At 53.2% G+C, this 14,206-nt stretch overlaps 2 protein-coding genes across 13 annotated transcripts in view; one reads left to right on the plus strand and one right to left on the minus strand.

The window, feature by feature from the left end:
* PPFIA4 (PTPRF interacting protein alpha 4) overlaps window positions 1-13,706 on the minus strand; it is a 52,774-nt gene extending 39,068 nt beyond the window's left edge. For 10 of the 12 annotated variants that reach the window (XM_050762626.1, XM_050762608.1, XM_050762589.1 and 7 more), the window contains exons 1-2: window positions 13,513-13,706; window positions 899-1,531 (exon numbers count right to left, since the gene is read on the minus strand). In XM_050762626.1, the coding sequence (XP_050618583.1) occupies window positions 899-1,132 (234 nt within the window). In that variant the 5' untranslated portion in view covers window positions 1,133-1,531; window positions 13,513-13,706. Of the gene's footprint in view, window positions 1-898; window positions 1,532-3,961; window positions 4,258-13,512 lie in introns of those variants that run through there. The other 2 variants (XM_050762540.1, XM_050762636.1) reach the window with 2 other exon arrangements.
* The window catches only part of LOC126939198 (NADH-cytochrome b5 reductase 1), a 143,857-nt gene that overhangs the window by 12,201 nt on the left and 117,450 nt on the right, over window positions 1-14,206 (plus strand). The window lies entirely within an intron of this gene.

The following is a 14,206-nucleotide window of genomic DNA, read 5'->3' on the forward strand; positions in this document are numbered from 1 at the left end:
CAAACCATCTAGGCTCCCACTCCCTCCTGCATCCCCAGAGCATGTGCCATGCCTAGAATATCTACCAAGTGGGTGATAAGCAGGCATCAGAAGGGAGCTCCCAGACCAATGCAGTGAGGGAGAAATAGGTGCGGTAGTGAGAAACTTGGCCTCTCCAGGCACTTAGCCCCAGGCTCAGTTCCCACCTCCACCACACACTACCTGGATGGCCACGAACAACTTACTCATCTCCCCAAGCTTTAGTTCCGTGATTTGTACAATAGGACGATGGTGGTAATAGCACCAACTTCAGGGTTATAAGAATTTAGTGGGAGAATCCTTACAAAGTGCCTGGTCCACAGAAAGGACACAGTACACGGGACTACAGGACAGCTAGTGGCTGTGCTGTTGAGGAGTGTGAGACAGGATGTCAAGACATCCGGCCGCTAGACTCAGCTCTGCCCATCATCTTCCATGTGATATCTCTTGCTTTTTTCATCTATGCAGTAATGGAGATGGATGAGATGATCTCTAAGGCTTCTCCCGTCTCTACTGTCTGTGATTCCCCACCCACCACCTCCAAGAACAAGGCACTGGAGAGAAGTAGGCAGGGAGGAGGTTTCTTTCCAGTCTAGGGTGCCACCTACTGGCCGCTTGGGCTCACTGCAGCTGGCACCTATGGTTGCGTTTTTCTATCCACATCAAATTCCATCCATTTCTCCAGGGGAAACCAATTCCAGACTGAGGAGCTTGGAAGTGACAGGGAAAGAATTCAAGTAGAGAGAGGAAGGAGAGTAAATGCTTGGTTAATTCCAATTGTTGATATGCAAATAGACGCAGATGAGCTGAGGGCCCAGTGGATCTAGCAGGGCTAGGGGAGGGAAAGGGGTTAAGGGAGACGCAGGCCTTAGGGCCTTACCTGGGGGAGGGCAGAGTTAAGGTGGCGCTGGAGCTGGTCCCGCTCATGTAGGGCATCCTGGAGCCGGCTCTGCGTGGCCGCCAAGGTCTCCTGACTCTCCCGAAGAGATTCCAGCAACTTCTCCCGCTCGTCCAGCATGTTCACCATCAGCTGCTCGAAGTTGGCGTCAGCATCGGCGCCAAGAGGGGGCCCCAGGGGGTCCCCCTCATTGATTGTGGGCATCACCTCACACATGGTGGGGGAGGGCAGGGCCTTCTCAGCGTCAGGGGACAGGGAGGGACTCACAGGGTTGGCACCTCCAGGGGAACCCAGTGCATGGGTCTCAGAGTGGGCAGTGCCAGGTGAGTGGACAGGTGGGCAGGGGCTTCTCCCATAGCATCAGTTGCTTTTGCTCTGAAAGGGGCCTGGGGTCTGGAGTGCCCCTGTGGAACTGAGCCAGAAGGCCTGGCTTAACTTCTCAGGGCTGGGGCTGGGTGCCCTGTGTCCCCAGACATGCAGACAGCAGCCGAATGTGGCCATGACAGGCAGGGAGAGCAGGGCTGGAAGATGGCCCTTCTCTTAGACTGAGCGCCTGAGGCTGGCAGAGTCCCAGCTGGATCTAGCGACACCCATCGTTTCTGGAGGGCAGTGTGTCTGTGGGAAAAGAGACTGCTGTGAGTACCAACTGGGTGGAGAAGGGCATCGGGGAGGGGGTGGAGCAGAGGAGACAGGACCTGAACTAGAAAGTGGAGGAGAGGGAGGTGCTGGCGCATGCCCCTTCTCCAGGCTTACTCACTCTGATGGCACCTCCTTAGTTCTCCCAAGGAATGCACATGCCTACTGCCCAGCCTTTGCCTCCCCCTGCTCTCCACAGCTGTCAGAAGTGCAGCCGCAGTAGCAGTGGTTCCCCTACCCACGTGGCTCACTGGCCAAATATAGAAATGATTCAGTCAGTGGCAGGGGAGCAGCCGGCAGGATGCCAAGAGTCCTCCTGAGACCTGGGGGTGAGAGGGGAGGAAATAGGGTCTCTGTGCCACCCCCAACCTTTTCCCCATCACTTAAGTCAACCAAGCAAATGCAGATGGGTAGAAAGGACTCTTAGTGGGAGTGGCTGTGAGTCCTAAAGGCTGGACCTCTTGGGGTCATAGGAAACAGGGGCAGAGTAGTTCCTGCCCTGGACACTGGCACAACATGGCTAAGGGTTTGCAGAGGCACAGACTGGGTACTGGGGCAGGCAGAGAGCCCTGACCTGCTGCATTGCCCATAATTCAGAGAGGAGGCTCTGGCTCAAGTCATTCCCCACTTCCAAAACCTGCCAAGGAGGACAGCACACAGGCCTGGCAGACAGCAGGCTTGGATTCTGAGTTCACAGCCTCCTACCTCTGGCAGGAACTGAATGATGGAAAGGAACCCAGGGGTGATGTAGAGGTGCGGGGTGCCACTCTCCTAGGGTGGGGCTACAGTGTGGCCCCTATCATGGCTGAGAATCTGCTCCCTCGGCATCATTACCCATTGCTGACACTGCAGAACCCACCAGCGAGGTCAGTTAGCATGTGCACAGCCTGGCTCTGCTGATACGCTGAGCCTGGCACAGGGGCCCAATGGTCAGAGCAACGGAAGCCAGCGATGAAGTAACGCGGAAGTAACGAGAAAGGCCGCGTGCAGCTGGGGATTTCTCTGCCTACAATCAGATTCCAACCTCCCTGTCCACATTAGAAAGCTACCACCTGAGTCGTTTTTCAGGGAGGACTGTCTTCAGAGGCCCCAGTAGAAGGAGAGAAGGGATGTGAAGCCCCCAGCACAGCAATGGGCACACTGGAGGTGGCCCAAAAATGACATTTTCCCTCCTTTCCTTCTCTTTTATCTTATGGGAGACGCTAGGAAAGCCTTCTGTCCACCCTCAGGGTGAGAATAACAGGCAGACTAGGAGGGTCAGGGTGGACAGGAAGCATCAGGATCCAGTGTGAGGTGAGAGGTCAGACACTGCACAGGCCTGTGGCAGGACTGAACCCAACAGGGGAACGGCTGGCCTCTCCTACCTGGACCCCCTCCCCAGAGTACTAATGCTCTAGGCAGAAATAGGGGAAAGGAAGAGGGAGACTGGGGAGCAACACGGGGTCTAGATCCAAGGAAAGTTAGTGCACCAGCTTGAAAATTCAGAGCTCACACTCACAGCCCTTCCCAGGGGGGCTCAGAAGTGCAAGCAGGCATGTGGGCATGCACACACACATGCACTGAGACAGAAACACAGAGACCTAGAACAGATACACACGTGGCCACATACACACTCCCATGCATAGAAACTGGACACAAACTCTGGTCAAGGGGATCCTTCCCAAACCACACGGCCACTGTGGAGGGCAGGGTCCCAGAAGGCTACAGAAGTAAAAAGTGGAAGCTTGGTCTGCCCCCTCCTTTCCCCAACACTGCTGCTCCCAGGGCAGCCTACTCGCACCTCCCTGCCCCTCAGAGCAGCTGTGAGTGGAGAGGAGGGGCTACTGCCCCAGTCTGTCCAGAGCTGCCGTCTCCCTGAGGCTGAAAACAGCCGTTCCCCCAATTCTCCCATCCACCATGCCCAGGCCCCTCCACCCTGAATGCTCCAGCCCTGCGACTGAAAGGCCATATGGCCCCAGCCTACCTCCCCAAGTTCATCCACATCCAGGCACACTGCCCCCTCCCCCCATATTCCCCCACCCCTCCACACACACCAAGATGCCATGAGAGGCCAAAAGAGAAGACTAGGCTGGGGAAGTGGCCCCTTGTGGCAAAGACTAACTTTGGAGAAGACTGTACTGTGCCAGGAAGGAGTTTAGGTACCCCAGGAATGACCCCAGCCCAGCAGATCCCCAGGCAGCCTGCAGCGTAGCATATAGGAAGAAACCCAGAGCAGGGACTCAGGAGACTAGGGTACAGTCCTGCCACAGACCAGCTGGGTGACCTCAGGCTTGTTACCACCTACTGAGGCTTTGGCTATAAGACAAAACCCACAACCCTGGTTTTGCCTACCTTAGAGGGATGAGCTCATGGCTGGGCAGTAAATGAAGAGTAGAAAGCACCCTGTGATCGCATGGAAGTGTGAATTACCTTAGTGCTGGCCGCCTGTGGGTGGAGTTTTTAAAGCTTCTTACAGGAAAGGGGCTGGAGAAGTTCTCAGGAAGGCAGAACAGAACCTCAGGCTGCCCACTGTGAGGTACTGGCTATCTGGTCCAACCTGGCCTCCCCAAATCCTCCTGGTCATTTTAGCAACTGAGAAGCTGGCTTTGGTTGCTTCTCTTCTCACTAGCCCTTTCCTGGCCTCTCTCTAAACCAGGTGCCAGGGAGCAACTCCACCTCCCCTGGCCAAATGGCATCATGTAGAGCTGGTCTGGAGATAGCCCAGAGAGGACTGCCAGGCAGATGCCCCTGAGATAACTGTCCAGGACCTCCTGCCCCTGTCCTGTCTGCTGCACAGGCACAGTGAGCAGAAGGGGGCCCCAGGACAGCCACGTGGGGCATCTGGCTCCTTCCGGCTCCTTCTGGCTCCAGGGCCATCTTTAAATAGCGCAATTATCATCTCGGCCTAACAGAAGCCTCCTCAACTCCCGCACAATTTCTAAGTAACACTCACAGGTCCTGATTCAGAGGCGAAAGCTGCCAGTCCCCAAAGCAAGCATTTGCAAGGGGCTTTGCCGGGGAGGAGTGTGGGCAGGCTGTGAAACAGCAGAAGAGGGCTCAAGAGTGAGTGGGTGTGAGTGTGCGTGTGGGGGGTGGGGGATTGGACAAAAAGTAGGCCTTGGGCCTTCAGAAACACACAAGAGGCAACTTGGGGGCCTCTTTGGCATCCCAAAAGTCACCCCCACCTTTTCCTAACACACAGGAGGGATGGGCACTTGGGTCTGTTGCTCTGGCTGGCCCCACACACAGGCCTGGCTCCCTCCTGCCTACCAGATGGCAGGCCCGGCCATGAAGAGAGCTGGACAAGGGTAAGGCTGCCAGCCCCTGTGGAGACCACAGCCCGGGGCAAGGCTGCTAGGAGCATCTGAGGGGCTATTCAGCTTGGCAAAAATGGAGCCTCCAGGTGGCAGCTACGAGGGAAAAGGGGAGGGTCAGACACCCGTCCGACTGGAGGTCGGGGGAGGATGTGAGGAAATGCGGAGGGCGGGGGTCTTCCAGAAAAATAACGGTCGCCAGAGCTGCTATGAGTCACTCACATTCACCATGTGCCCAGCACTGTGCTTCCAAATGGTATGAATTATTTTAATCCTCATAATTATTTGCAAGGAAGATGTAATTTTTCTTCCCATTTCACAGAAGTGAGAACTGAGATGCAATGTCATGTAACCAAGTCTATGCAGCTAGTGAAATGAAGAACCAGGATTCAATTCGTCTGTCTCATGCCAAAGAAGGGTAGAAGAAGGAGGAAGAAGAGAGAGGGTAAAGACAACCCCTTCAGACTTCATGTCTCCTCCAACAAACCTTCCCCACCCTCATCAGGGTGATGGCAGCCGGAGGACAGCTCCCCTCAGCCTTCCCTGTCCCTCTCCTCCTCCAGCCTGGGGGAAGGCCTCTGCAGAGCAGCCAAGATGGTCATGAGGCCATGGGTGACTGAAAGGCGCCCCTGGAAGGCCCCGTCCTCCATGCACCCAAATCTCTGCTCCCAGCCCCTAGCTGGTTCCACAGCAAGTTGTAGGCAGCTTCCCTGAGTTCCCCCCCACTGCCCCCCACTCCCATAGGCACTGCAGAAACAGACACTCTTGGGAGCCCTCATCCTTGGGACTCTCAGACACTCTCCCCGCCGTGGGCTTGCAGCTCAGCTGCCCATGCCTCAGGCTGCCCAGAAGTTTCTCCTTCTTCCCTGTCCAGCTCTGCACCCCCAGAAGCCTGGCCCTCATTCATCCTCTCCTCCAGAAATCCAGCCCCACCTCCTCTCCTGCTGCTCCCTAGCCCTTCCCTAGCCCTGCTCACTGAGGCCTGTTCCCAGGGCCCATCTATAGCTCCTGTTCGTCCAGCTCCTCACTGGTCTGCCTCTCATCTCCCTTTCCATGTTGGTCTAGGGAGCTTAGATCACCCTGCTAAGCTCATCTCAAACACCACTTCCTCCAAGGAGTCTCTTCTGATCCCTCCAATGTGTGAGATCTGCCTTCCGCTGAGCCAGCGCTGCCCTCTAGTTATACCTCTGTTCGTGGGACTTCTCTTACTTCACATCATCTCATCTGTAGACCCATCTCTGAGTACCCTAACACAGGGCCCTAACACACATGGAACTGAACAGAACTGTGCTGACGGTCATTCCAGGGCAGTCCATCCCTGACTGACTTCAAAGAAGGGGAACTCCAAAACAGGACTGACATGGCCACCTTCTAGGTTCAAGTGATTCTCCCGCCTCAGCTTCCTGAGTAGCTGGGATTACAGGCGCCCGCCACCACATCTGGCTAATTTGTTTTTTGTTTGTTTGTTTGTTTTTGTATTTTTAGTAGAGATGGCATTTCACCATTTTGGCCAGGCTGGTCTTGAACTCCTAACCTCAGCTCTCCGCCCACCTCGGCCTCCCAAAGTGCTAGTATTACAGGCGTGAGCCAGCACACTCGGTCTGAAAATTAAACCTTCTTGAGAGCAAGATGGGGGCTGCTCCTGTCTTGAAAGGCAGACTCCAGAGCAGCTGATGATTCCGAAGGCTGTCATGCCCACGGACCATGCAGGTGACCCTGGGAAGATCCTGAATCTCTCTGCGCTTCCATTCCCCATATCCTCTGTGAATGGGGATGATAACAGTACCCACCTCAGACAGCTGGGACACAGGATGTCTACAGTCAGCCTACACAAAGTGCTGAGATCAGCACCCAGCAACACTCCGTAAGTGTTAATGAACTCTCAGCACCCTAGGCTCCCAAAGCGCCTCAAGTCTGGGCCCAATGAACTACAATAAGAAAATTAAACATCTATTCTGGCTACAGGAAGCCATTCCCAGCAAAAAAACTCTCGGAAGAGCCCTACTTAAGAGTTTCCACTGCTAGCCACAGATCCCTTCAAAAGCATCCAGTTCTCTAGGCCCCCGACACGCCTAGCAGTGAGACTTTACCCCTCTGTGCTTCAGGTTCCCAAGTCTGGAAAAGGAACACTGTAACATACAATACACTCTAGCGCTCTCACAGGTTGTCATGAGGCTCAAAGAGGTAACAGACATGAAACAGTTCTGAGAAGTATAAAATGCCGCCCAAGCACAGGTTAGCACCAGCTTCTGAATACACTCAGCCTCCTAATGCCAGGCTCATTCAGGGGACATGGAAGGAAGCATCTGTTCAGACAGGCTCCCCTGGGCCTGAGTCTGTGAAGCCCAGCTCTCCAGCTGCTCCCCAGGAGTTAGACATGGGCCACTTCTTCCCAAGACATGGCCTATCACTTGAGTGAGCACAGAACTTACTGTCCAGACCAGGACTCTCTTGGTTTACAGGGTCATGGTTTAGACAGTAAACCACTGTTAACAATCACACCAGAACACAGGTTTCACCTGGCCATATGGTCACCCTTGTCATTGCCACCCTAGGAGGACTAATGTCAAAACTAATGGGGAAGGCCGGGCATGGTGGCTCATGCCTCTAATCCCAGCACTTTGGGAGGATGAATTGGGAGATTGCTTGAGCCCAGGAGTTCAAGACCAGCCTAGGCAATGTGGTGAAACATCCTCTCTACAAAAAAAAAAAAATTAGCTGGGCACAGCGGCATGCATCTGTAGTCCCAGCTACTCAGGAGGCTAAAGTGGGAGGATCACTTAAGCCTAGGAGATGGAGGCTGCAGTAAGCCAAGATCACACTGCTTACTCCAGCCTGGGTGACAGAGTAAGACCCTATTTCAAAAACAACAACAAAAAAAAAACCAGCAGGGAAGGCAGAATTACAAGCCTCTGAGCTCCCACCCGCAAATAGTTCCTCTTCTGAAATACCCAAAATTATAGACATCACACCTACCTCTTTAACTTAAGACTGGGGTTTGCAAGCTAAGCTTTATGACAAAGTACCTTTAGGGGCAGTCCAGGGCCAAAAGGAGGGTGAAGAGGTGTGACAAATTCAAAAGGCTCTAAATTCCCTTTTCTTACTTTAATCCCATCAACTCCAAATCTGTCCGTTTTATGGGACATCTGATTAAGGTTTCAATCGTATAAAAGGATTCCAAGTCCATGAAGAGGTTAGAAAATCCCTAGTTTAAATATTGTCTACAGAAGGCCCCTGCTAAAAAAAAAAAAAAAAAAAAAAAAAAAAAAAAAAAAAAAAAACGTTCTCAGAAAGGCTGTACATCAGTGCAACAATGACAACACTGGGAATGCTACACAAGTAACACCAGGAGCCAACCAACTATTTTCCACACTCCAAATGTCTAATAGAGATCATATAGTTACCAAGCCAAAATATGACTCTGCACCACCGAACACAGACACAGCTTTTGCTAAACTTACATCATTAAGTACATTCCCAGAGAAAACTCTAGGCATCTTCTGCTAATCAGAGCCATTAATCAACACAAATGTCCTCAAATAATGTTTGCAGAAGAAGAAACAAAGTAATAAGCATGGCAAATTTGGAGAATAAAAATATTTCAAAACTAGGGATCCATGTGGGACAAATATTAAACACGATCCTCAAAGTCACTGCATTCGTAGAACAACCCATCAGATTAGGGAGCCATCGCAGAGCAGAGAAGAGGATGGTCCAGAGTGCTAATAGGCACCAGGTGTAAAAAGTCCAGAGTACAGAACTGCAGGGAGGAATGTAGGCATCATACAAAATGTGCATTTGTATGTGGTCACAGAAGTGGAGGGCAGTGTGAAAAGAGAATGGGGGTGTGTCATGTGTCTTCATGCAACAGAACGTGTGTGTCATCGTGAGAATGCATGGTATATATGTGTGGCAAAAAGGAAGAGAAGCCAGCACAGTAGTAGTTCATACCTCGGGCATAAGCCCTGGGCTCAGTAGCACTTTGGAAGGCCAAGGCAGGGAGATTGCTTAAGCTCAGGACTTTGAAACCAGCCTGGGCAACATGGCAAAACCCCATCTCTACTAAAAATACAAAAACTAGCTGGGCATGGTGGCATGCACCTGTAGTCCCAGCTAATAGGGAGGCTGAGGTGGGAGGATCACTTGAACACAGGAGGTTGAGGCTGCAGTGAGCCATGATCATGCCACTGCACTCCAGCGTGGGCAATAGGGAGAGAGAGGGGGAAAGAGAGAGCGTGTGTATGTTGTGTGTATGTCTGTGTGTAAAGTTATGGTCATAAGTATGGTGTCCTGAGAGCATAAGCATGAGAGCAAGTAGGTGTATAGACTCATGACAGTGTGTAGATGTGTGTGGTCATAAGTACATCAGGGCTCATGACTGCATATAATTGTGGTCATGAGAACACACGTGTGGGTACACAGCCATGACAGTAAATGTGTATGTTCATACATGCACAAGCACCTGGGATTCATAACATCACACATGCTCACAGGAGCACATGGGGGCTGTGAGAGCTTGTGCCAGCATGCGTGTGTGATCATGAAAGTGTATTGGTGGTCATGAGACAGTGTAAGTCCATGTGTGGCCTTGAACCTATGTGAGAAGGTATGAGCGAGAGAGGAGGGAGGGGGTGATACTGAAAGAATGAAAGCTCCACTAGCTCCAGGTGCTCTGCCCCAAAGTAGGACCAAAAATTTGGGGCGCTCCACAACTAGCCTAGTTTGAGCTGAAGTCATGGAACTGGGGCCACCCCAACTTTCTACCTACCCTCACCCATCGGGGATGCACTGCACCATCTCCCAAGCCCAGGCCTCCATGTCCATGAGATTGTTGGGGTCGCCCCCCTGCATGTCCCAAAATGCTCACTCCTCACAGAACAGCTCAGGCAAAGCTCCAGGCCCGGCCCCACTCCCCAGGCCTCCAGTCCCAGCAGCGCTCCTCTAGGCCAAAGGAGAGCCATCTTCTGAAGCAGCTGCCGAGGCCCTCTCCCATCCAGCCTCACCCCACAGCTGGACTCAGAAGGGCTCTCGGAGGTCACAAAGGCCACCTCCCACCCTGTGTGGGAGTTTCTTTCACAACATCCCTGGCAGCCCAGTCTTGACCTGATTATCCTTCAGGAACAAGGAGCTCACTATCAAATGAGGAAGGTTTCATCGTTCTAAGGAAGCTTTTTCTTCCATTGAATGGAAAACCCATCTCTCTTTGAAATGACAGTTATCTATCTGAAGACAGTGGCCATGAAGGCACATCAAGTAGATCTCTAACTTATGAGCATTCAACTCTAACAGCTGGGTGAAATAAGCAGTAAAGGCCTCTAAAATCAAATCGGCTATTTCATCTGACACTTTACTACAAAATTATATTGTGCATATGTACTCTTTGTAAAATCACTGTACAGTAGTATATACAGTATATATTTACATGATATAAAATACGTATATACCATACTATACATTCATATTACTGTTCAGGGTTATAAATCCATTTGCCATGCTTTATGAGAGACTGGGGAGTTTTCACTTCATCTACTGCCCACTGCATCTAATGCCCCCACAGGGATGTAACACCAGTGTCCTGGGTCCCCAGAGGTTTCGCTGCTCCAGGTTAAATATCTCCAGTGGCAAGGAGGCCCTGCTTCATGGAACTCGGGATCAGAAGACAGACCTCTTCAATTCAATCCAACAATCACTTACTGAGTGATTTCCATGCATCTGATACTGTTACGAAAGCAAAAGACATGTAAGACAGAAAGTCCACAGGCTACTTGAGAGAACACAGATACACATGTAATCACTGGACAGCAGTACAGAGAAGCACGTGACCAAACACTCAGTCTCTGGCACAGTCAGGGGGTCAGTGCTGAACACCACTTGGAGTTTGACCAACTGAATTAACTGGTGGCAGCTTCTCCTCCAGCTCTCTCAAAACGAAGCAGCCCCAGCCAAGGCCTCTCAATCACCAAGTGAAAGGCAGGTGGCTACTACATGCTAGAGCTGACTTCACCTCGGGGGATGGAGATCCCTGAAGGAGGCCCTGAGGTTGCAGCACCCGAGCCTCTCTGAAAGCAGAGCAATGAGCTGGGCAGCAATCGTGCTTCTTGTGCCAGCAGCCAGGCAACAAGCGGGGAGGCCTCAGGCTCAGCCCAGCCCTGGAGTCTCCTGCCATCCTCGCTTAGAGCTCCTTCCCCCACTGCTGTTTCCCCCACCAGCGCTGTCCCTGTGACATTCTCAGTTGCCTCAGGCCCCTCCCAGTACAGCAAATGCAGAGGGTCCCCTAGAAGCAGCCCCTTCCACAGTACATCGAGGACCATGGTCCCTCTGAATCCTCCACTCTGCTGGCCACCCGAAGTGCCACGCTCCTGTGAGCCAGCACCGTGTGCCCTCCAGAGCTAATTATAGGTCAGTGAGCTAGCAGGCCAGAGGGGGACAGATGGTGACTTCATGTGGCTGCAATACACACTTGTCCCTCCCTCTGACCCCACTCCCTCCCCTCCATTTCTCTCAATTCCCTATGTGGGACCCAGACTTTGAGGCAGTTTTCACTCCCTCAATCCTCCCTGCTCCCCACCACTTCTCCTCTCCAACACAAGCACAAGCACACACACTCACGCATGTGCACACACATGCACGTGTGCACATACACGCACACACACTCCTCCATACACTCAATTGCCATGCCTTGTTTCTACAGCAACTCACCTATGGAGCCAACACAGTAGGGCCTAAAGCCCAGGGGAGAATGTCCTTGGCATTCGAAGGCCTCGGCTAGCCGCCCGTATCTTAAAACCCCCTTAGCACCCAGCTCCCTGGCCCTGCTGAGCCTTCATCCCCACCTCATCACCACCACAGCCTGACTACTCATTCTCTTGCCTAGCTCTAGCTCTGCCATCCTCGGAGGCTCCATGAGGAACTACAAGCCATCCCTGACAACTCTTTTCAACTCTTAAGATTTCAGCAATCAACTCAGAGACAAGACCCAGGAGCCTGGCTGCCTGCCATGCCCTGCCCCTCCAGCCCTCCTTTACAGCCCAGCAGCCAGACCTCATGCACTGCACAGTTCTGACATCATGACATGCTCAGCAGCACAAACCCCAACCCCACTGGATAAGAATTCCCTTCCACGCCCTCCTCCCCCACACTCTTCCATCTTCCAGAGATGGCGTCTCCCACAACGCAGAGTGTCTAGGACATTCTTGGCCCCCAATAACCATTTTGTCATTCACTATCTCCTTACTTGGAGATACCATTTATCCCAGGAAGCCTCCTCAAACCTCAGGACAAAATCTGAGAAAATAACCAAGGAAAATCATTCAAGCTGCCCTTTTGCTTAGGCAGCTTCCCTGGGACTACCTGGCCAGTTAATAGTGGTAGGGGGTGTGTAGGCTACAGTCTAGTTCAGACAGCTGCTTGAAAGTACGTGGACACAGTTCTTTCTTTTTCTAATCCAACAGTAATGTAACAGAATGGGGGTGGGGGGTGAGGGAGGTGTTAACAGAATACCTACTACGTGTGCCTACTATGTGTACCTTTCAGCTGCTCCGTGGCTGTAAATTGCCTTCAGAAGACCTAGCACCGAGCATAGTATCCGGCAGATAGTAGGTGTCCAATAAATGTTTGCTGGATGTTGAACAAAGTACTAGGTACCAGATCCAACAACTCTGGAAAGGACTATGGGAAATCCCCGGAACCTGGCTCCTGGAGAGGACCCTTAAGCGCACACCAGGAGGGGATCTCCCTGCTAAGCAAAGGCTCCTTAACCACTTGCTCTCCACACAGAACGGCCTCAACTCTTCCGCTCCTCTGATGGAAACTACCAGCACACCTCTCCTCAAAGGTGACATCAGCGCCTAGTGGCACCTTGTCCTGGATCCCTCTTCCTTCTCAAAAAAAAACCACCTACACCATGTCTCCAAGTCCTCCAACCCGACCTCTCTCTTCCCACCCACCATCAAAACCTCAAAATCTGTGCTAGAAAACATCCCTACTGCGTGGACGTAAGTCAGCACCCCACTCCCACCCTCCAGTTCAGGCACCTCTATTCCAGCCCTCTTTTCCTGTTGCGCCCACCCCTGTCGCCACCCCCACCAGGCCTCGGGTTGGCCGCTCCTTCCACCCCACCGCCCTGGCACTGCGGAGATGGGGGCATCTCTGGCACAGACTGAGGCTGGCAGTTCGAGGAATGGAGAGCTAGCAACAGGAACAGGGGTGCTATGAGGAACGCGGGAAGGATTAAGACCCCCGCGAAGAGCGAAGACCTCAGCTCCTCAGAAGCGCGTCCCCAAAGGAGTGGGGTTAGCCTTGGAGCCGAGAGGCGCTTTTTCTGACTCTCCTGGAGGGGAAATGGGGGCGCAGTCTGCTCCGTTCCCACCGGGAGACTAGCCAACTCGGCCCCCTCCCCCGAAGCCGATGGAGCAGAGGGCGCACCCCACACCCTCCCCGCAGATCGGGCATCGCCCCCATCTTCACCCCCAAGGGCACAGGGCACCGCAAAGGCTGGCGAGGGGCGGCGGGGGGAGCCGTACCGACGCCTGCCGGAGACAGCACATGGGGAGTCAAAAAGGGCTGTTTCCTGAGGCACGATAGACGAGACCCCTCCCCAAACTGTCGAGGGGAGTTGGAGGTGGGGAAAAGACGCATCCTACCCCAGTCCAAGCTCTGGGCGCTCACCTGCCTGCAAATGCCGAAGGCCAGGCAGCTAGGCTCGGAGGCAGCAGGGAGCCGCCCCCGACCGGTGCAGACCGACACGTCCTAGAACCGAGCCGGCGCTGAGGTAGCTGCAACCTCCGCCGCCCAAGCGCCCGGCCGCGAAGCCCCGCCCCCTTCCTCCGTGGACAACCCCCCCCAGGCTCCGCCCCCTGGGCGGGGCCGGGCTGCCGCGCCCGAGGCCACGCCTCCCGCCCCCAAGCGCCTCCGGTCCCGGCACGTGACGAGAGCGCCGCTTTGAGGCTGCGCGCCATCTTGGTTCAGCCTCGGAGGTGGCAAAGTGCCAGGGTTTTACCCTGCAGGAGGGTCTCAGGTCACAGGAGTGCTGCCAACATTCTGCCCCCTCCCTCTGAACTCGCCCCTGTTCCGAGTCTAACAGCCTGTTCCCTAAATTGGCCTTAGTCTCGGCCTTGTAATTGTTGTCAATTTAGTTTGCCACCTTTCACACTTGCTCTCTCCTGCCCATTACTTGCTTTTCTTTTGATCGCACCCGTTTTTTAAGTGGGGAAACTTGATATCCAGATACTACATCTGTAGTATGCAGTTCAGTGAATTGTGTCGCTTGCCTTCAGGCACCTGGCTGTTCTAACACTGTTACTACAAAATGGTTTGTCTATTACATATACATAGTATGAAAACAAGTCTCAAATGCCAGAAT

This window comes from Macaca thibetana, chromosome 1 (genome assembly GCF_024542745.1).
Source record: "Macaca thibetana thibetana isolate TM-01 chromosome 1, ASM2454274v1, whole genome shotgun sequence".
NCBI classification, from domain to species: Eukaryota; Metazoa; Chordata; class Mammalia; order Primates; family Cercopithecidae; genus Macaca; species Macaca thibetana.